General features: G+C 38.5%; 1 protein-coding gene across 15 annotated transcripts in view; it reads left to right on the top strand.

The window, feature by feature from the left end:
• The window catches only part of PLPPR5 (phospholipid phosphatase related 5), a 211,675-nt gene that overhangs the window by 23,539 nt on the left and 164,338 nt on the right, over positions 1-23,798 (top strand). For 13 of the 15 annotated variants that reach the window (XR_012057149.1, XR_012057150.1, XR_012057148.1 and 10 more), the window contains exons 3-5: positions 50-300; positions 9,046-9,222; positions 10,711-10,830. Coding sequence is in view for 3 of the 15 variants with exons in the window: in XM_072932838.1 (XP_072788939.1) it covers positions 50-300; positions 9,046-9,222; positions 10,711-10,830 (548 nt within the window). In the remaining 12 variants the exon portion in view is untranslated. Of the gene's footprint in view, positions 1-49; positions 301-9,045; positions 9,223-10,710; positions 10,831-15,670; positions 17,899-19,099; positions 21,309-23,798 lie in introns of those variants that run through there. The other 2 variants (XM_012575162.5, XM_030279242.4) reach the window with 2 other exon arrangements.

Below are 23,798 nucleotides of genomic sequence, written 5' to 3'. Positions count from 1 at the left end.
TAAATACTATAAACTGTCAGGAAATTTAACTCTTTGTTTCCCTCTTTAGGAATTTATGCATTTGGACTGTTTGCTACGGACATCTTTGTAAATGCTGGACAAGTAGTAACAGGGAATCTTGCACCCCATTTTCTTGCACTTTGTAAACCCAACTATACAGCACTTGGATGTAAACAGTATACCCAATTCATCAGTAGCGTACATGCCTGTACTGGAAATCCAGACCTTATCATGAAAGCCAGAAAGACTTTCCCATCCAAAGAAGCAGCGCTAAGCATATATGCAGCTATGTATCTGGCTGTAAGTATGTTATATTATTTAATATCACTATACTTTTGAGAGCAAATGGCTGGCACTGTGAGGGGGAGGAGGGAGGAATGGGCAGAAGATAAGGCCCAAAATTGGCTGATTTTCTGCATGCAAACCTTCTGTGAGTTACTGTGAGAAAGATTCATTTGTCTTAATTCTGACAAGGTGTTGTGGTTTCTGAGTCTTGAAAGCCAAGACAATGCTAAGAGAGGACAAGTTGTCCATAAAGGTTATCATTTATGGATTTAGGATACCCAGTTCCTTGGTTTACTTTTCCCCATTTCCAGGGTGTGTGGGACAATCCTTTGCTGGGTGCTAAGGAGTAAGGGTAAGGATTTCTTCTGACTGGAAGTGGTACCTCTCTGTCTTTTAACCCAGTGCAGATCAATAGACTCACACATGGCCATATTCTTTGGTGAGGTGAAAAAGAAGGGTGAGCTATATGTATGTCTGATCCCTGCACGTTTCTCAATATCCCTGTGTGTCTTTTGGTATCAGAATTGGTATTTATATGTACCTCATGCAAAGTCAGTTTGGCTCTTATTGCGCAATAAAGTGGGCTACAAGACAATGCACCCTTTTTTCCCTCTCTCCTCTCTTTTACAGGGCGTGATGAACAGCACTGGGACAAAACCTGGCATTGACTGCCTGGATCAGAGCTGTTGTATAGGGTGTGGAGGGGCAGGGAGAGGAAGAGTCACCATTTAGTCTCACTCAAGTAGCTTTGGCGTAGTTTGGAGTGCGTATCATTCTAGTCTTAAGCAGGAGCAAGCACATCTTGTTCCTTTGCTGGGGACAAGTTCTCCCCAGCAGATGAGTGTGGGAGTATCTTACCTGACCTGTGCTGGTACTCACAGCCCTGTGCAGCCCTTTGGATGAGCCCAGGGCTGCCTTCACAGTGTCAGGGGGAAACTAGATAGGTGTGTGGAGCTTTGTGGTCATTGCAGGAGTAAGCCCTTATATTCCCTCAGTGTTTGGACAGTGGCCTGCCCATAGGTGTATGTATGTGTATATATGCACATGTAGATACACATGTGTGTGAGTGTGTGTTGCTTTTGAGCACATGCCAATTAAGCCAGCTTTTAACTGATCTAGAAGCTGATACTTGACAACATGGCAAAGATCCCAGCCTCGATATGTCAACTCAGTGCTTCTGCACAGGGTTTTAGAACCAGTTGCTTAAGATCTGCAGCACTGATGGTAACATTTACAGGTTCCTTGTGAGCGATGTCTGTTAAAGAGATGTTGATCATCAGTTAGCACAGGCAAGTGTTTGCAAATAAGAGATGAACAATAATATTTTATTCTAACTTGAGGCAAGTACAAGTCTTCTTCTAGTATTGTCTTTATTTGGGGAGATATCTAAGGATGAAACATTCTAAATCTGATGCAAGCTATTTTAGAAAATACTCAGAATTTTTTATTTTAATTGCTCCTATATTTCTCATCCATCTGTAAAGTTTGATTTCTACTGTTGCCAAGAATCGGAGTAACTAGGAAACCAGCTATTCAGCTACTGCAAAGCAGGAAGTAAAATAGTATGAATGCATTTTAAAAACAAAAAGCAGACATCAGTAAGGTTTAATACCTAATATAAGTAGCTTTTGACATGAGCAAGAATACTCTATGCAAACCTCGTCTGTGGTCAATATACAGTTAGCAAGACAAAAAATTAAAGCTGCTGAGATCCATTTTATTACTATTTGCTCTTTCAATAACTATAGAAATGAATATATCCTATGTCATTACTCCTGCATGGTGCTTGAAACTGGTATTATTTAACTATAGCATTATTAACTACTCTCAGACTTCTGAGTTCCTGTAGTAGCTACTTGTTACAATATTGTCAGGTTCGCTGTTTTGGTGGTTTTTTTTTTTCCTTAAATTCTAAGCATGGCTGAAGCTAAAGATACTGTTTATTACACTCCAAGAGAAAAAAAAAAAAATCAATGTTTCAGTATTTGGGGTCATGTCCTTACACTGCCATGATGTTTATCAGGATAGTTGGCCCTAAATAACAATTTTCTCATCACTGTTCACTGGAGTAGAAGATTTAAAACAGTAGCTTACTCTTTCTATGAGCCATGCTACAACAGTTACTGAGAGCATGGACATAAGGACCTCCATATATTACTCACTGTTTCATTAGCATATAATCTTTGGTACAATATGTTCTTTCTTTTTGGTTAACAGAAATTTTTGGAGAGAGGGAGAGATTGTTATGGAATCCTCCCTGGTTATTTCAGCCAGCTGGGCACAAAATAAAACCAGCTTAAAGGAAAAAAAAAAAAAAAAAACACACAAAGAGCTGACCCAAGGGTCCTTGCTCTCCGAGGTGATGAAGTAAATGCTTGTGTGATTTTTCACGAATCAACTAATTTAGAAAAAAACCCTATGCTTTATCTAATAATTCCCCTATCTCATTCCATTTAAGTGCAGCCGCATCCTTATCGCCTAGCATCTGTGCATATTGTCTTGTTAACAATAGCTTCTTTTTTCATCTAAGTTCTTGAGTCTTCCATTTTCCCCCTTTTCTCCCTTTTGAGAGTGGGTGGCTGCTATGGTAACTCAGAATTCCCCTCCTGCTTGAAAGTGCAGTCATTTTCGAACAGCTGTTTTGCTAGTATTTAGAGCTTTGTAGTGTTTGCCTCCATTACTTCCAGTACCTATCAAGAGAGATTTAGCAATGGAAATATTGAATGGCAGTTCTCTCTACCCTGCTCCAAACACAGATGCATTGCCTTTCTTCTTCAGACTTTCAGGTTTATTCTTCCCAGTGTACCAGTATTTTTGAAATGAACCTACTGTAAATCTGTTCTGAAATCTCTAATTAATCTGGCTGGTACCTGAATTTTTCCTTAGGTGTCTGCTCTGATCTTTTTGGAGATCTTTTTGTTTCTTTGTTTGTTTCTGGTTGAGTTGGGTTAATAAGTTGACTGCGTCTACTTTCATTTCTTACCAGCATTGGAATTCACCCAGCTGGAGCAATATTTGTTACGTAGGTATTAAGGCAAACACTGCAGCTTTATTAAACAGTATATAATTGTATAAGACACATTTTGATATACATAAGCTGATATAGCCTGGACAATTAGAGGTAAATTTTGAAGCAGCCAAGCCTGCACATACTTAGTATGTTTTCTACAATTGAGACACAGGAAGTAGAAGTCATGAGTCTTTTTTTGTTAGGATTCCAAAGTGATATATGAAGATTTAGTCAGCCTAATCTCATAGATTTAAATTTAAGACTTGTGACTAACAATTATCATTTGGTAGTGCAGACCTAGGGGATTGGTCATGGCTAGCTGTAGTTTAAGGGAAATTTTAATTATATTAAGTTTTGCCCTTTTTTTGTTGTCGTTATTACATTGCACAAAAGCAGTTGGGTAAGATAGTGTTTGAACTTTGTGTTACTGCACACATTTCACGCTTGCTTTGGGTTTGAAATGATAGAGAAACAGGCTTCATGTCTTGATAGTTGACACAGTCTGTAGGCAGCTTTTGTTGCTTTGTACTCTGAACCCTTGGCCTCAACCATGACTTCACACGGGACTAGCAGATTGTGAAGCCTACAAATAATTTTTTCTTATCTGCAGAACTTTTCTTTGGCCCATGATCATGTTTTCTGCAAGGCTCTTGCTCCTGGCATTTTGCTGCATTGATTTTGCTGTTCGGCATGTTTCTAAGTCACTGGGAAAAGACAGCAAGACAGTCTGGGTAACAGTGCTGGCAGCGTGGTGACATTCTCCTCAGAGGCACTCCTTGATCCAGTTATAAGTGTAGGTGTAGTCTCGCCTGTCCTTTGTCTAAAAGTGCCTGTTAGATGCCAGCTAAATGGGCATGATAGGCTTCTCAGACAGACTTAAGGGAGTGTTTAGGAAGAAAAGGACTAGCAGAGCCACCTCACTGAATTGACTTTGTTGTCCATTTTTTGTTAGGAAATTAAAGGGTTCTTCTGGCTGCTTTTCAGGAACAGTGCTAGGAATGTGGAATTTCTTTTCAGTATCGGGTGCAGCAAGTATCCCTCAATACCGATAACAAAACATATGTCATGAGCTTCACAAATTGAGTGCATTGGTTTCTTTCAGACCAAATAATAATATTACCATTTGATCCAGGAATTTGTCTGAAGACCTGTATAAATTTCATGTCAGTCAGCTCTTCATTACAATTCAGATCCTCAAGAAAACAGCCTTTGTAATAGGTGCCTTATGGTCTCGGTACAGAGAAAGATACCTCTTACCTTCTCCAGTTGTTTTACAGTTACAGCAATGGGGAGCTTATAGTGGGGAAATTAATAGTAAGGTCCAGAATTCTGGAGCTTTCTTTTCCTTTTGCTAAGCCAGCCCCTGACTTTGAAAGCTAATTTTGGTCTAATGTCATACATAAATAATTAGGTCGAAGCATATAGAGAAAGCTGGAGGAGGCTTCAGAAACACTAAAAGAAACCTTCAGTGGACAGCAGAAGGACCCAGATGATTCGAGAATATGACTTTGGTTTACTCTAGAAATAGTTTGACACATTAATTATTACCAAAGGAAGCTTAAAAGATTTTGGATTGTCAAACTGAATTCTAATTAAATACTGAACCTGTTTATAGACTACAACAGCCCACTATTTTTTCAGCTTTTTGATATGAGTGTCTATTTTCTTGTAGGTCTGATGAGTATTGAAAATTCCTTGGGTAGAACATTTATAATATTACTTATATTATTTAAATAGTTCAAGATAATTTCTTTAATGCTAGCCCATTGTAAAAGCAAAAGAAAACGTGAGATAATTTATGTTTGAAGAGCTGTCTGGGATGGGTGCCTGTACCCATTTCTTGCTCATTCTTCTTGTTCCCCTACGGGTCATCTTTGTCAGTCTCCCAGTGTTTGCAAACACTGTCCATCTAAATCAGGGAGAAATGAAATGGCAGATGCAGGAGGGATCTTCTTACCTGCATCCCTAGGCCTCAGGCTGATGAAATCAGCAAGGAAAATTAGCTTCCCTCCTGGCTGGAGCACCCAGCCTGATGTGTAGCTCCAATGTAGCTAAAATGGGATTCTGAGACCTGTTACACGTGTGTTTGTGTGCTTAGATGTTGGAGTGGGTGGGCCTAAAGATAGCTGAAAGATGCCTAGAAAGAGCTTGCAGCATAGCCCAGGAATCCACTTTGTTCTGCACTTTACATAGAGTTCCTGTTCTTTTCTTAACGTGTTTTGGAATTATTTTATTTGTACTAGATTTAGGACAAACTTCACATGAGACTTGCAACCTGACACTTTTGAAGTACAAGCCAGTACAAGACCAGTACAAGCTAAATGCCAAGGGTATCATTGTTCCTTACACTGTGGCCTGAGCCAGTCACATCAGAAACTTCACAGGTAGCTTTGTCTTTGGTGGTGATGGTGATAATTTCTTTTAAATTCATATTTCAAACCCACTTAAATGAAAGGTTTTCTTTCAATTTATGAGGTACTCTTACAGCTTCACTTCTAGTATCTTGAAGACTGAGGGTCAAATGTTTGATTTTCTGAAAACATAATAAATATTGTTATATTGTGCAATAAGGTAACAATCCACCTCCTTACATGACTCTCTGCCTGTGTCTGCTTACTGGTGACAGCTCTATATCTTTTAAAACTAAAATCTTATTTCAGGAAAAAGGAGCAGTGATAGCAGAAGTTCCTGGAGAGAAGATTCACTATAGTTCTGATGTTGCAGGGGAATATGCAGCCTGCTATATTAAAGCTAGCTACTGTATCAATCCCTGACCTTACATACAAAATCTCTGCTGCTGGTCTTGCTGTTGACTAATGCAAAAGTTTTTTTTCATTAGAAAACTCCTCTCCTAGTTTTTATTCTTAAAAGAAGCTGAGATAAAGTTGTTCAGTAAACCTCTTTAGCCCTGTAAAAAGTTATACTGTCATTCATTCCTACTAATGTTTTAAATCACTGAGCTATTTTCCTTTGTTGATACTGCATTTTATATCAATTAAAAGTGAGTGAAACGTTCTGTCATCTTTTCCGGTTGTTTATACTTTGTCAGTTACTGAATGTGCTGGTTTATAGTTTTTCCACCAGAATCAAGAAGAAAATTAATCATATTTTATTCTTCGTATAAATTAGGTAGTTGACTGTTAATATGTTATACTAGAGCTGCAAGAGGCCAACTTTAAAAATGGGTATCTGTGAATCCTTCCTTGGAGGAATCTATATAGAGTTTTGCGAATACAGCCCTTTTGTCTCTTGTTTCAAGAGAGTTTGGCCTGTTTTATTGATTGTCTTGTATTGTAATGCTATTCCTTACATGAGTAGTACCTGTTCTTTAAAGAAAAGATAGATATGGTACCTATGCTGGCAGGACCCTCAGGTTATTTTGAATAATGAGCTGGGCATGACAACTATGACTGCTCATATAAGGAGGGGACTTGGCAAATGGAGGTCTCTACTCATGTGAGGCACAGCATGAATCTGTGGTTGCTTTTCCTCAGTGCTTTGAGTAGGGATTTGAAGGACATACTTGGTTGTAAAAACATTCAGAGAATTTTATGCAGAACATTTTTTCAGTTCCGCTTTGAATTAGAAATGTTAAAATTTGATTGAAGTACTGCAGAATCAAGTATTTGTACTATAATATGTTTTGTCTTATTAAAAATTGAGATAATTTTCTTGGGCAATGACCAATTGTTATAGATAAATGAAATAAGTCACTGTGACTTGCCTTAAACAAGCAAGCTTTTCCTTCTCAGAAGTAATTTCAATTAATATAACACAATACAGAATTAAATGCAGGATAGCTTTCTGCTAACTCCCTTATGTCAACTTTACCCAAGCTGTATTTGAAATTTGATTTTCCTACTGAGTATTAAAAATATTCCAGTGTTTTTTGTAGCACCAGCTGTCCTAACACATAGTGTGAGTGTGGATAATGGTGGTAGTATCCAGTAGAACAATGAGACTCCCTAAAACAGGTGATTGCTGAATTCAATGTAGTCCTGGCTATAGCTTGGAGAAAGCCAGTGGGGCTAAAAAGCTGGATATGAAAGTTGCAGTTCTCTTATCACCTTTCCACATGGTAAGAGTAACTCACTGAAGACAGCCTGCAAAAGTACAAGGAGCTAAGATAAAAGAATAATCAGAAAAAAAAAAAATCAACTGTTTCTGAAACAGTATAGGAAGAAGAGAGGAGCATGTGGCTTAAAGATGAACCCCAAAACTCTTTTTTCCACACCTTTCCTTTGTCTGAATTAGTGGAAATCTTTCTACTGATTTCCTGTTCATCATATAAAGTACACTGAAGGTTTGTGTGTTGGACTTCTCTGATGTTATTTTAAGATTAAGCTTTGTTTCATCCTCCAAGCCATGGATCTTTCTCTAGTGTTTTGAACAAAAATACTGTTAGATGTTACTTGTTTTAGACCAACGCTGACCACTACTTCTTCACTTAATTTATGGTAACTACAGCCATACTTTCTGAACTGCTTCTTGGCTCGATTGTTGCAACACTTTGTAAACTGATTCCCTGGTAAATTCCACCAAAGTTTCAGACAGTACAAAAATCCCCAAACAAACCCAAAGGACTGCCCATTTGATGGCCAAAGAAGTGGTACTGGTTCTTCAATGCAGGCTAATCTGTTTTCATTCTCAGTCCAAAGTGATGGCATTACAAATTTGGAATTTCTAGTGAAACCCCATAGAAAATACTGGCATTCTTCTTTGTAAAAACTTAGATCCTGTTTAAAATTTAAAGATTTAGGATTTAGTGGTTTAATTACAGAAATATCTTCTGCAAAGAGCAGAAACTTCTTTTGTCAAAAATCTTGTTGAAGTATAATTTTTGGGGGGTGGAGAGGAGAGGCATTGCAAGCAGTCTTAATGCTAAGATTCAAGAGAATGGGAAGTCAAATATTTGGTATTAATCTCTTCTATTGGCTCATCTGAGCTTGGAAAGTTCTGGGTTAAACCTGGTAGTCACTAATGCACTCTTAGGGCAGAAGAGTTGCTCTGTTATCAGGCACTGCTTTTAATTAAGTATTGCACAGGGAGAATTAGACTGCAGCAGAACAAATGGATTTCTCAGTCTGATGCATAAAACCTGCAGCATTTAAATTGGTTTGTGTGAAGCATGGGGTTGTATTAGTTCAGCATTGGTTGAAACTATTATTATATTCACTGGTTGAGACTATATTTATAAAAATAGATGCTGGAATTTAGTTCAGTTTTCACTGCTCTTTGCCACTTTTTTACCTTTTCACTGATTTTTGACAAATCACTAATTAGTCACGTTAAGAAGTGGTGTATAAGAAGAAAGGTTTTTGCAAATTAAAGAAAAGTCTTTATGTATTCCCTTTCTTATTCTGGCTGGCAGCTTGTAATAGTACTAATAGTACTTCAGGGTAAATATTTTTTCTGTTACTGTCAACACTGCCCAGTGAAAAATTAGTCTTTGTTTCTATGCATTCATAAATAAGTACACAGACTGAGAGTAATCAGATAGGATTGTCCAATTTGTCTGGCTTTCTGTAGGCTTTTCAGGTTCATGTAAAATGCAATTTTGCTGTGTGGTCTGATTCTTTTTCTGTATCCCTAGGAAAAGGATGTGATGACTTTATCTAGTACTCTACTTCCTAATTTCTTTACACCCTCCCCCACTCCAGGAAAAAAGCAACAAATACACATATTCTATTCAAACAAAATACAGAGCTTTTATTCATCAGTCTTACACTTTCTTCCTTTCTAAATTTCAGATGTATATCACCAACACAGTGAAAGCCAGAGGAACAAGGCTTGCAAAACCTGTTCTGTGTTTGGGTTTAATGTGCTTGGCCTTCCTTACTGGAATCAACAGAGTAGCAGAGTATCGAAATCACTGGTCAGATGTAATAGCAGGATTTGTAATTGGAATATCTATAGCAGTGTTTTTGGTAAGTGTGTGTCTGTGTCACTTCTGTTTGAAAAAAAATCAATGTATAAGTTTGTATTTCTAAAAAAGCCTTCAGATAACTAAATAACAAAAGACATGTTTGTTAGTTTTGCTTATTAGTCATCAGTTTTCTTAGTCGTATTTACATATACTCGGAAATGTGAAGTCAAAAAAGGACCGATCCAGTTGTCTCTTTTGACTTCCATATAAACCAGATTGTTGCATTTCAAACAGTAATTTATGCAGCAAGGCCCACTTGCAAGACGTATATATTCCTCAGAATAACACATTGTTATGATTTCATGGATAAAGTATTAAATTCAATATAGTGGTACCCACATTGATCAGAGAATAGGGTAACATTTGTTTTTCTGGCTTTACAATAACTCTAATGAATTTATTTCATAGTTGTTCAGGTTTATGTTGAAATTTCATATTATTCTATGTCAAAAAATCTTTGTTTAGCCTTTTCTTTTTCTGGAGCTGTGTTCTAAAACCAGATAGTTAATCACAGTTGCCAATGACTACTGTCTGTGTCAGAAAACTATTTCCAATCTATTCATCACCTTCACTAATATCTGCAGTGCAAGACGATAGAATAGAACAGTCACTGCTGTTTAATGCCCATAGGTTTGTCTGCCTGGCAACTTGTAATAGTGCTAAATACACCTTTGAAGTCTTTTTCCATGAAAACACTTTTGAGCTTGACTATTGGATCACAGGGTCTTGGTCTCAAGATCTTGGATCTGAAAGCATGGCTTGGCTGAGAACCTTCCCAGGGATGGCTGGGGTGGGTGTTTTCACTCCTTGAGACATGCAAGGGTAGCTGCGAGTCTCCTTTAATACATCTGCCTGCATTTCCAAAGGTTCCCTTCCACACAAGGTGTCCAGTAGCATGACATCAAATTTAGTTGTGTTTTGAAGAAAATGCAGTCGGCAAACATTACTGCTCAGCTGAGTGTTGTAATTAGTAGAAGCACAAACTGTTACACATCACATCCGAAGTCCCTGTGTGGGAATCTGCTTCCCTGAGCAGATTTGAAGTAACATTCAGACTTGGGCATGGTCCTTGCCTTCTTATTCCCCTTCTTACTCTTCATTTGAGAAAGTATTTTCTGATCAAAACTGAGATGGCGCTGGCCTTCCCAGGAATTTAAGGTTAATGCCACGTGATGCTGCAAAACATCTCTTCATGAGACTGATAATAATTGGTGTCCTATTGTGCAGCTTCAGTAATGGAGTATGTTTTAGATAAGAGTTTTTTTTGGTTCTCAAATGATGCACGTACCAATAAATCGCTTGAAAGTCATTTGTCTTGAAATATTAATTAAGGATTTTCTGTAAAACATGAACTTCACATTTCAGTGTTTCTGCTGTAAAGCTGTGACTAAAGTTGGTGTAATTTCTGCCTAATGATAATTGTAAGGATCAAAGCTTGAAAAAATGAGTTGTTCCTTAGGTATTCTGTTTATCTTCAAATCCCTTCTAGGTTGTTTGTGTGGTAAATAACTTCAGAGGACGTCAGCCAGAACATGAGCATTCTCATCTGGATAATCTGACCCAGATGCCCACGATCAGCATACCCAGAGTAGAAAGCCCTTTAGAAAAGGTAATATCTGACTTCTTAAAAAACAATTCAATAAAACGTGGCTTTCCTGGAGGGATGATCACAAACTATCCTGACAAGAGTGCTGAGGTAATCAGATTTAAAATAAAGAAACATGTCAGTGAAAAAGAAAGTAGAAAGGTATTAAATTCAGTGACACCCCTTGGGAGACTCTTCAAGTCATCATTTCACTGGTGTAGCTGCTGCTAAGCCCATGGAGTAGATCTGAGTAGATCTGAGACCATCTCCCCTTGTGTTCCTCAAGTAAATGTTGTTAATACTCTGCCTGATAGTCCACAGAACATAGAATCTTAGAATGCTTAGAAAGAATGTCTAACCCCTGGCCCAAGGGGCTTTGCAATTCCGGTACAAGTGGCATTTATCCTATCTGTTTGTGGTATATCCTCAGTCTGGTGTAGAGCATAGGATGTAGTCCCTTCTGGGTCAGCTGTGGGGATTCTGTGATCAGACACATGCTAGCCCCAGGACAGGCTGCCCACTTGGAAGTGAGAGTAGCAAGGGCCAATCAGTAACTGCACTAACCCCATGATCTCTTGTCAGAGCACAGGGGATTTTAGACTAGAACATGCTAGTGAGAGTCTCCTGGCTATGCCAAGACTTTTTGTGTAAGTATCACAATAACATTTATTTTAGTTTACTGTGATAACCATTTATATTTTTTGGAGATGGTGTTGTACTATATGTTAGGTAAGATTGTCTGACTAATTTTATGAGTGAAAAACTACTGAAATAGATAACATAACCAAATACAGAAAATATTTTAGACATTTTTACCAAGGGGAAGTTTTGAACTAGTAATGCAAAGTTTAATGGAAGGCTTTCTTTTCTAATGACGGTGTCTGTCATAATTCATTAAAATCCATTGGGTTATGCCCATATTTGAAGATGGCATTCCAGAGTAATTCTGATAATTTTTTTCATGTTCAACATAAGAAGGGTTTCCCAATCTGTCTTATTCACTTGAACGTGGTGGAAGTTGTTCTTTAGTAAGAATTGCTGCTAGTCCTGGGTTTTTTATTCCTTTCCTTGAAGGGAAGGAAGATTTCTTTTCAGAATGATCTAACATGCCTTTTTGAACCAAATATGTCTAAGCTACTTCTGCTGATACTTTGTCATAAGGAGGTCAGAGTCTCATTTGCTTGAACAAGCATTTAGATGATGAATGTGTATCTTCAAAATAATCCATTCAGTAAACTTTCTGTAAAATGTCAAAACAAAACGAGCTGTCATCTGGCCTGGAACATACCACATTAATAAGAACATGTTTTCTTTACGTGCTAGGCTCTCATGAAACAGAAGCCATTTCTGTGGCTCAAAAGCCGTCATAGGTAATATGTATACATTCTCTGGATATTGAAATTTAAATTTTTTTTCTGGCGATAAAGAATTCATTTTAACTTCATGTTTCTACCTGTTTTGAGAACCTGGTTTGAGAAGTCATGATCAACAATGTTCTTTTCTGAGACTTGGCCTAGTTTGAGATGTTGTGGAGAAAGCTATGGGAGAGTGTGGGAGGATGGTGGCCAGAGTAATGTTTGCTCTGCTTGTGGATAACCACTGCCATTTGTGAACTGCCCAGGACTCTATTATGAATGAGCTTCTTTCCTTCGGAACCCATATTCTTATGGCAGTAGACAGTAGCTGTTTGCTGTCATGCAGCTTCTCTCTAGAGATTAGTTTTAATTACTCTGGGGACTGACCACAAAGTGATACCACTTGCTGAGATGTCATCTTTGTGTTGCAAAGCCATTTTCCTTTTCAGACGGAGAGGATATGGTGCAAGGACGATAAGGTGAAGACTTTGCTAATTGCTTGGAAATGCTTTCTTCTCTTTCCACTTCCAGAAAGTTTAAAATTTAATTAGCAAAAAATTGATGAAGTTACTTACATTTGAGTGCTTTAGGTTTTGAGTTTCTATGGATATTTTTACCTTTTTTTAATGTAATTTTTTTTGTTTAATCTAAAGTTTTAGTTAGAAGATGGGCCCTGTTAAATAAAAGGCATTAAGAACAGTACTTCAGGGAACTAAGGTCTAAATTAAGTTAGGTATTCTCAATTAACTACTATTGCTACAAGAATTCTTGAATTAGTCTATGCTTCTTAACTCCCTTCTTATTTTACATCATTTGTTCTGGAGAGAGAGTGATGCTAAATAATTTGTGTGCTATTTGCCTCTTTCTCATTTGGAGACATGTTGTTACGTTTCACTACATTTCAGTTAGGACTATTCCAGTTCAATATTCTGAGTGCACATAGATTTACATTTTGCTCATTTTAAAATTTTTCTTTTCCTTATTTGGAGTCTACAAGTTCCTGTACCAATATTAAAGACAGGATACTGTCAAAAATTAGCTACTGGGAGTAGCACAAATCCTGTCTGAACTTATCAGGGGCAAAGGCAGTGCAAGTGGGAAGCAATGCAAGCGTGTGACTGGCACTAAAAAACAGTAACTGTATAGGTATCTGGGATCAAGTAATTAAAAACTCCTGCATTAAGGAATGACTTCATTAGAAATGCCTGCCAGATAGGACCCTGCTCATGGCGATTTTGTAATAAATTCACCTGTAAATGAGTAAGCACATGATGCATCATGCAGACCTGGAAGCGCATCACTTTGCTGTTTCCAGGTCTGCTACTTGCTATTCCAGTGCTTTCTCCATGTAGAACAAGTGCTCCTGGCATGCTCACCGTGCTGCCACTGAGTTCTGGTGGAGGTCTGGCTACATTTGAAGTGCACTTATATGGGCATAAGTTTTTGTGACACTCCGAATTGAGCTGCTGCTGCTGCTTAGTGACAAGGTTAGCTCACTGTTTGCAGGACACATCTGCTTCATTGTGGTGCATGCAGTTGGTTTAGCTGTTCTGCATGGGTGCCCATGCAGTCAAATGAGCTGCAGTTGCAGTGATCCTTGAGTGATCCTTGCCAGGGCCTGCTCAGCAGTGCAGACTTAGTGCTTTTACCTTAACTATAATCATCCTCAGAATTAATGAAAAGAATGAAAGCCAAGAAACCTCATCACTCACCCATCTGCTTCTTTTTCTCTTCTGTCTCTGACCTTCTTCATCACTTAGAAGACAGCTGGTGTTTCAGTTAGCTGGCAGCCTCCTACTGAGAGGAAGTTCTCATCCTACCACAGTCAAGATTAGAGTTCTGTTCATTTTCAGGAATTACTGAAAAATGGGGATATTCTGGATAGTACCTAAAAAGTTTGGAGGTTCGGCTTTATCCAAGTGCAGTCACAAACTATTTCCTTTTTCAGGCGAAACTGACATTTTTTAATGCAAAAATCATCTGAAATTGGCCAGGGCTTGCAGAGATCTCCTAGCCATCATGTAGTAGCTTATGATTCTGCTTGTCTTATTTATTTTTTGTAAGTATTCTAGCTTTGAAAAAAGTCAAATACAAATACAACATGGAGCATTTCAGGACTAATGGAGGCAGTAGATAGAATACTGAGATAGAAGGTTTCAGAAGGAAGTGTTGGATTAGGAGATTCACCATTGTTCATCTCCTGTGAGATGAGATGAAATAATTACTGTGTCTGATTATCAGTGCTTTCTGTAGCTATTCAGTACTACTTATTTGCACAGTGGGTTCTTGGCAGTGCTCTGTTTGACAGCTAAGCTGTGTTTATTCCCCAAGGTTCTGCTTGTCATTCCTTCATGCTGCTATTTCTGTCAGCAGTGCCCAAACCTTCCCAAACACAATCACTGTTTCTTGTTACAGTGAAGTTTCTTATACTGCCCCATAAGACTGACTATCCAGCATGACTGGACTCAAAAGACCTAGGTTACGTGCTCTCTCCTTCTGCCATTTCCAAGTTTTAATGATCATAACCATTTGGGGTTCCTCTTGCAATATGTGACATTCTTGTTGCCCATCGTATCAGGTTTTAGTCAGTGTTAACTGTCTCAGAAATCTTCTTGAGTTTGATGCAGTAATTATTGTTCTGTATGTGCCAAAGTTAATGATGGTGATAAAACATTCTAGCAATAGTAAGTGTAGATATTGCATGAATTCTGCTAGTGTTTTTAAGACTGGGAAAGCTTTCCCCCTCAGAATTTAAGGAGTATTGTTTTTTCTATTTACTCCATTTTGATTACTCATGAGATACAGAACAGCTTCTTCATAATGCCAGAAAATTTTAGTTCTCAATGTTACTGCTTTTTTTCTTCATCTTAAGCATGTTGGTACCAAGTCTTCAATTGTTACATGCCCTGGTGTGCACATGGCACCATGGCTTAGGGAGCCTGGCCTCTCACTGAGCTCACAGCTAAAAGCAAAATACAAAAATGCTTTAGCTCATCATACTATGGGCAGATGTGGGATAGAGTTGTGTCCATTTCTGTTGCTTCAAAATATTTCAGTTGAGAGGTCTCCAAATGCTGTAGTGCCTGATGTCCAAAAGCATTTGTAGGTGTCCATACTTGCTTCTCCAGGATGGTTTGATGAGAACCCATGTGCTTACATCAGCTTATAGGCAGTTTCTGGCATAATCATTCTCTCTTGATAATACAGTCTGTTAAGTGAGATACAATACAACATTACTTCACAAACCATACCACACATACCACAAACACATACCCAGGAGAGTCAGCATATAAAAAATCATAAGCAGTTTTGTTTCAATGTCGAACATTTGAATTTGTAGTCATGTCCTATTCTTCTGCTTAAATCTGCTTCTGGGGGATTGTACAAAAATTATTTCTGATTGAATGCAAACGGTGATCACTACATCTAATGCTCAGCTAAAGGAATACTTAAACATGGGAAGTGGAACAATATATTCCGTGTGACCTCCTCAAACGTGCGTGTTGTAGGTGTTACCGAATCGAGGCATTAGTCACAGTCAAGAAGATGCTTTGCAAGGAGCCTCCCTCAGAGCACGCATCCTTAGGCTCTGCTCGTGGCTGTCAGGGACGGAGCGCCACGAGCCCCTCGCTCCAAGGCAATCGCGTATGTGCGCAGGAGCCTTCTGTGCAGGCTGAGGGCAGGTCCACCTCCGTGCATCCTGCTGCTCTGAAATGCTCATTTCTCCAGTAAGAGCAGAAAATAAACTCTGCTGACTCAGAGTTGTATGATAACATTATTATTATTGTTTGATCAACTATCATTTGCCTAAGGTACTACAGTAGTATTTTTCTATTTAATGAACTCTACTGTGGGAAAAATTAAAAACAATTTTACAAAGTCCTGTTTTCAAAAAGGGAAGAGTCTTTTAGGATGATGACTATTTTTGAATGTTTTTAACTGTATAGATAAGAGCAAAGTAAAAAAAAAAAATTAAAAATATTTAATATATATAATGAAAACTGCAAATCACCAAAAGGTTAATGTATTTTTTCAATGCTTTGACATTATAGCATTGCTTATCAACAGAAATTAATTAAAACTTAACAAAAGATATACAGTTGTGGATCATTTTCCCCAGAAACCTGCACTCAAGGCTTAGCCTTTGGCTTTACCTTTTTTGTTAGTAGTGTGAGAGCACAATTATGATGCATGCTTTGCTCACCAGCCTGGTACTGTCCTTTTAGAATGGACGGTACAAATGCTGGTCTGCCTGTCTGTGAGACTGCTGCCATTGAGCAGACCCTCAGCATTTCTGATTCTTTTGAGAGCTTTATGGAAAAAAATTTCCCATGAAATTGGAGAAGCTGAGGTCTTATGCATGGTTTTTTTGCTTGTCTTCCTGCATCTGTGTGAATCTGTTTGCTGACAGTAGTTAGTATCTCACTCTGACCCTTGCCACAGCAAATCTAAGCAGAGTTAAAAGAGTTGAAATGTAGTTATTCCAGAGAGATGCTGTTTGTTTGGGCTTTTTTCTGCAGAGTGTCAGCAAGGCTTATTTGTAGTTTTGCCTGAGATGGTAGCATGAAAAAGCATGAGTAACCAGACAGCTGTATGAATCTGTATCAGTGATTCTTGCCGTCAGCAAGTGATTAATTTTGACCTAGTTATGCATCACCCTGCTGAATCCATTGGAAATGAATTGACAGGCCTTCAGTAGGGTCCAAATCAATAGGTCCCTGATCAGCAGCTTAGCAGTTGTCTTTGAGGGCTTATTGAGGAAGGAGGATTTTCTTCTGTGTTATTATAGCCCATGCTCTACATGTCTTCCCAGGATGGTGACCTGCTGGTTTTGGAAGTATAGCTGGCAGGAGTGTGAGCCACATTTTCCTTTCCCTAAATAATCGTTATCCACTCTTGAATTAATGCCACATGAAAGAGCATTTAGTTCTCTGCATCACAGACAAATGTGTGTCACTTAGAGACAGGGATGGCACATAGCAGGACTTGAAAGAATTGATTGAAATAAAGATAAATTATTTTTTTCCCTCCAATTCCTCATTTTTAGACCATCTTATGAAAAAAGTGAATAATTTTAGACTGAGGATTTAAGTTGACAGGATGACTTTTGAGGTCTAAATAAACAAAATAAATACTATGAAGAAAATGTCATCATAGCCTCACAGCAACTCCAGAGACATTGAATTTGCACACTGTATTATCTTTTTTATACTCGAAAAAATAATTTGGTCAGCCAAATAAAATGCTTGGAGTTGTTTTTGGTTTTTTTCCTAAATTAGGAAGTCTAATTTTTCATTTATTCTGCAGAATAAAAATCTGCAAGCAATTACATTTGTTGCTATTTTTTACTGAAAACTTTTTAATAGAAAGTAGCGCTGTTTTTTTGGGTTTTTTTCCTAATGCTTTTTAAAAAAAAATCTGGTCTGGTTTAATAATTGTTGTTTATTTAAAATACATAAATTCTGTTTTGGGGAAGAATATACATGATGCTTGCTGTTAAATGTTGAAGAGTATTCTTTTATGAAAGCTGGCATAAAATACAGCAAGAACATTGCTAGAGCTAAAATGCATATTGTAGGAGAGGTGGGAGAGACCTTCACCCCCTGGACACAGTACAGTTATGGCACAGTGAGAGAGGGAGCAAAGCTGCCAGCCTGGCTTGGAGATGGGGCCATAAGGGGCAGCTCTCCAATCAAAGCATTTCTAATTTCCTCTCTCTAATGTGAAAAAGCAAAAATACCTGCCTGTCTGCCCCTGCTAAGACTGATAGACAAATATTCAGGCAGTTTAAAGAACTGAGAAGTAGAAACTTACATGGTGGACATAGTTTCTCTCTAGCACTTTTTATGCTGTGTGATAAGAGATTTTCTAAGACTTCCCTTAAGCAAAAAATGGGAGGTCCCACTCTCCCCAGGTTATCCACATTTCCCTCCTCTTCAGCTCACATCTCCTCTCTTCTGAGTTTAATCTGCCCCAGGAAGCAAAGTGATGAAAAACTCTGCAGTGCTTTGCTTGGTGTTTTACCCTCTGTGCAGTTTTGTGCTTGGGAACAAAGACATGGCTTAACATCAAGGTTCCCTTTACTAATTTCACCATTGCATGGTTTGTGAAAAATGGTGGCAGTCAAGGTTAGTGTGCCCAAAGGGAAATACTTTCTCTGGGTCCTGCACATCACTCTGTGGTTGCCTTCCCTTTCAGATGTTATCAGAGTCACTTGCTTAGCTTTGGGTATAAAAAAGTAGCCAAACTCTTTGGGATGCTGCAGGGTTTCAGAGTTGCACATAGAATGTTTGTGTTCCAATAGACATCTCAGTGTTCCTAAGAATTGTCCCACTAAAGGAAGGAGGAAAATGTTCTTAGCTTGCAACTGGTCACTAGTGATTCTGAAAAAAAAAATTAAATACGAGTTCTTGCTGCCAAATGCCACTTGATTTCAAGCATTTTGCATCTTGATTCGGTGCCATTGAGCTCATGGGGAGAAGATAATCTTTAAAAAATTAATATTAAAATTGTATTTACACTGAAATAGAGTATTATAATCTGTCAGAAACTGTCATTTTCATTTCTAGGATTTTTTTTTCAATTTTTAATAACATAGCAATAAAAGTACTGCTAACTCAATTATTCACATGTAATTTAAAATTAAACTTAATTTAAAACAAGCAAAAGCCATCTGAAATTAAAATATAATAGAACCATCACACATAATTACTTGGTTCACCATACTTCCCTATTCAGTCTTTCAACACTTAAGAATTGCTATGGGAGTGAGGGAGAGCAGTGCAGTGAAAATCAGTTTTATTTACATCATCCTTCAATAGTCAGTCTCCAAGTACATGGCTGCCCTTCAAACCCAGGAGGCAAAAGTTTTCACAATGGTGACTGCTGTCTGTGTGGTTTTGTGGTTTTTATCTGTTTGTTTTTCCTTTAACTCGTAGAACCACATCACGGCCTTTGCAGAAGTCACATGATGTTGACGCTGAGGTATATTCACTCCACTGGACTTCATCTCTTTTCACAGCCCACACATGATATTTGCAGTGTATCAAAAATAAGAAATTTTTAGAAGTCCTATTTCTGACTTGATTTTTACATCACTAAAATGATACCAACATTTTGAAGAATTCTTAACTATTAGAACGTCACTTTACTTTCTAGCAAAAATATTAACTGTTTACTTTTATGATGGAATGGGACAAACTGAGCACTAATTATCTGACATTACCCTCTATTTTGGCTTCTCATTGTTTTCAATGGTTCATGTACCTATTCCAACAGTACTTTGTATTTTGATTTAACTTTGATTTTTAAAATCTACATTTTTAATTCAGCATGAACATGTTTCCATTTGAGGCAATTTCAGTGTATAAAAACTAGACAAATATTATGTTCTGTATGAAAATGCTGTTTGCACATTGTATTACGCTGTATTCCATGTAAGATATCATTCAAACAGTATGTTATATGTAAGACTGGTGCTTCTGCTTTTGAAGAGAAAAAAATGCCAATTTTTACTGTAATAAGTATTGTATCATAATTAAAAGTTTATTTATTTGGATATTTTCCTGACATAATTGTAGTTGAATTGTTGTTTTGTAGTTCTTGAATGTCTTGGATGACATATATGTATCTAGGTTAAAAGAAATGAGAATAATTTAGAGAGTTTGATCTTTGATATATTCTTTATTACTAATGATATCCCGTGAAAGGTTAAGGGCTCTGTTCTTAGCTTAGCATATCTGATGGGAAGCTGTGCTATTCATAAATCATTTAATCAAATTACTCAAGGCAGCCTGCATCTTCTCATGATTGTTATACTCCCTGATACTATGCTGGGAGAATGGGTGCTAAGATAAGAAGAGGGTCACCAGCTTAATGAGAAAAGTTCATCTGAGTTTCTACTCTCCATTTTCATGGAAAACTCATGGAACAAGCAAAGTGGCTCAATTGATTTTTTTTTTCAGCCTAAGTGACCAGGACAGGCAGACTTTATCTCTACAAAACTTTTTATCTCTGTTTATGTTTGAGACTCGTATTCTTAAAAATAGAAAAAAAAAAATCCTCTGCCAGTCTGCCTGATGTTGACAAATTGATTTTTCTTCAACACCAGCCAGTGTTACCATATCTCTGTTATTGCTGTGAATATTCAGATTAAGCCCCCCCCCCCCCCCTTTGGAAGACTGTGCTGACTATTCATAGTGAAGTTGTTCTAAAAAAATTGAGCACCAATTGGATCTGCATATTGTAAATACAGAAGACATTCTTAACATGTGCCAGACAGTATCCTTCTGGCAAAAGCTGATAAAATGCTAGCACTATAGAAACAGTGAGAATACTATTGGTCAGTGCAGGCTGTTGAGCATTTTAGGCCTTAAAATTTCCAGGGTTCAGTGTATTTCCTGTGCATTAATCACTGTTAGAGTATGTTTGAAACACAAGGATGTAGAATCAGGTATATTTTTTCTATGATGAATTTTAATGCATTCTCACATAGTCATCAGGTAATGCCTGCTTTTACTTTATGTTTTAACCTCTGCTTTCACTAAAATACAACTACCTAAAGAGTGCTTGGCAAACAGGGCAAGGCCAAGTCATCTCAAAGTGCAATAGAGCATATGCCACGAAGTCATTGTGCTAAGCTGAGAATTAAGAGATTGAAGAAATATGTCTGTGGGGAGAAAAAACCTAGAATAGAGTCCTTAGCTACAACTAGGTTACTTAGGTGATTGAAAATACACCTTTATTAGACTATCAACTGTGTTTACAAAATTGTAGTAGATCCAAAGTTTGTATCACCGTGTTAAACTCACCCTGCTCTTAGTCTAGCTAGTTAGGTTCCAAGGTACTAATGATTTCTCTGTGTGCAGATTTAAATGAAATGTTCACTCATTTTGCATGGTAGCAAATCTGCATTTTTTTATATCTGATTTATAAGATTACCAAGAAATTCTTTTATGTTAAAAGAGATGACTCTTTTTCAGTGTACTGTATATCATCAGCTTGTAACTGGTCTCTTTCTCAGGATCTTTCCCAGTCAAATATTTGGGTTAAAATTAACATACTATCTCTGTGAACCAGCAGTGAGAAAACAAAAAGAGAGACACTCTGCTGTATAATGTATTTTTAAATAAAATAATTTTTCATTCATATGTAGTGTATTTTTTTAGGTGTCTACTTTGCATATATTTTGGTTGATGGTGTGCATGTAATGAAATCATGATTTTGTGTGAATTGCATTTGGTGACATATTTTCATAATTAACCAGAAATCCCCACAGTTATGGACCTTCCCTTAGAAGTGGTTCTGGTGAGCTTGAAAAGCATGAGAGGAAGAGCTGTGTTGCAGAGTCCACAGCCTGTTGGGGAAGGACTCTCCCCAGAATGTGGACCAGCCAAGCTCCAGACACTGCTTTGATTAATTTTAAGAAGTGGCAAGAATTTACCCTCCCACATCTGTGAGTCTTCACTGCCCTGAAGTTTGGGCATTAGCTCTTCCATTCTGGACCCAAAAAAAGCCTTGAGCACGAGCAGTTTTACCAAAAGTATTAAGTTGGCACTTTTGTACTAAAATGGCTTTTTGGTGATTGCTTTTTAGAAAATCCCAGTGATGAAGGAGCATCATTCCTCATTCAAGGAGTATTCTGGTACAGAGTGGTTCCTACTGACAACAGTGGGGTTGAACCATTTCAGTGTTTTGAATGCAACTGATTTTATTATTCTTGTGGACCTTTTCCATGTGTACTTCAGTGAAACAGCTCTGTTCTATTTATAAATGAGATGTTTGAGAAGCATCCCTAAAGTTATATGCTGCTGTGTTCCTAAAAATGGAATTTCTAAGGCATATGGGGACACCAGCTGGGCTCCAATCCATACCATTTTAGATTCTCTTATATGGATTCTGCTGTTCGTTTGTAATCAGGAACTGCGTAAGACATGCGGTGATGGCATCCGGGCTCACATTTCTTCAGCTTTTAAAAATGTTCATTTTAACAATATGTATTAAAAAAAGGATTATGTTGGTATTTTTTAGCGGCAGTTTTCTTTGCTGTTTGGTGTTGCCTTCTAATTTTGGTGCTGCCCAAGATCGCAGTAAGTGCAACAGTCCATTTGCACATTGTGTTAGCGGGGAGCTTTTTATATTCTTCTGAAGTCTAATTTTGGTATTTCTGAGGCTTGCCATCAGAAAGCAAAGTGCATTACATTTTAGGAGCAGATAAACTGATTCTGTTTTGATCAAATATATCCCTGTCCATCTGCATAGCCTCAGCCTTGGGGACAAGCAGGAGCATTTGCAGGTGGAAGGGTGAGCAGACCTCCAGACCTCTGAGCCCTGCAGCACCTCCCTCCAGGCACATCGAGAGCATTTTTACCCAGCTCTGCCTCTGACAGCTGCCTCAACCCCAGCATACTGGATTTTTCTGCTGTACACCAGCATGAACAGTTTTTTTCTCCTCTCAAGCACCTCTGAGAGAGTGGACAGATCATGAAGTGCACTACAAGCATGACTACAGCTGGAGCCAGGAGCTGCCTGGTTCTCACTTGGACAAGTGGAAAGCTAAAGGAGGACCTAGTATGGCTTCAGCTTTTGGTCTTTTCTTCCACTTTCTCTAGGCCTTTTGGTTTTCAGGGATTTTGATGAAGCAGAGAAAAGCAAATATTTACAGTCTCTCTGCCACTTGAACTGCTGCTGCATGCCTAGGGTTGTGAAAGCTTTACACTTGCTGTTGCCCACTAGGGACTTTCCAGTATAAGTGTTGCCTTTTTGGCATCCTCTCCTGTGTGAAAATGGCTGATAAGTCTTCTTAGAGCTTCTAGGTTTGACCTGATGTTTGGGGAAGAATACACTGTGAACACCCCAGAAAGACCCGTGCCAGGGGGTCTTTGAAGCCCTCGTGTGACTGTGATAAGCCTGGTTTTTGCTCAGCATTTGCTGAGTTTCCAGACAAAGGTATGACTCCAACAGGTTTGTTGCTCGTAGTAAGCTGCCTGTATTTGCCTCATCATGAAACCTCAGTCCCCTTCCAACACAGAGGATTAGGTACTTGGTTCCGTGGTCAGTACTGGAGCTTGTTCTTTCTCTGTAGAGAATCCTAGGACCGGCAGCATATCCTGCATGAAACTTGTCCCCTGTGTCTGCTGATGCTCCTCTAGTCAAGCTCTGGAGGTAAGTGGGGCATCATTCAGCTTTCCAAGGTGCTTAGCTTCCACTTGCCTGTAACTGTAGGCACACAGTGTGTGGTGATTGGGAGTGGGGCTGGGCCAAGCCTCATCCCCAGTGGGCTCAGCTGTGAGAAGCAGGTGAGCAGCACTGACAGCAATGAGCCATGGGGTGCCCAGGGGCACTGAGCAGCCACCAAAGGGAACAGAGGGCACACAGGTGCAATGCATCAACATGAGGGCCATAAAAGGCTGGGCTAATGAACGAGAAGGGCAGACACCTGGAGCCTTCTGATGAGATAAGATGTTACTCTCTATGGGCAGATGCCTGAAGCCTTCTGATGAGGTAAGGTGTTACTTTGTGTGGGTTGATGCTTTCTGAAACTGTTTGATGATGTTCCTGGCCTCAACTGTGACTTATGCTGTGACGTGTAACCATCCCGTGATCTGGGTGTTCTGTGATGGCAGGAGCTGGAAGCAC

Source organism: Taeniopygia guttata, chromosome 8, assembly GCF_048771995.1.
Source record: "Taeniopygia guttata chromosome 8, bTaeGut7.mat, whole genome shotgun sequence".
In the NCBI taxonomy this organism is placed as follows: Eukaryota; Metazoa; Chordata; class Aves; order Passeriformes; family Estrildidae; genus Taeniopygia; species Taeniopygia guttata.
The sequence above is the reverse complement of the archived record's forward strand: the minus strand, read 5'-3'. Positions and strand labels throughout refer to the sequence as shown.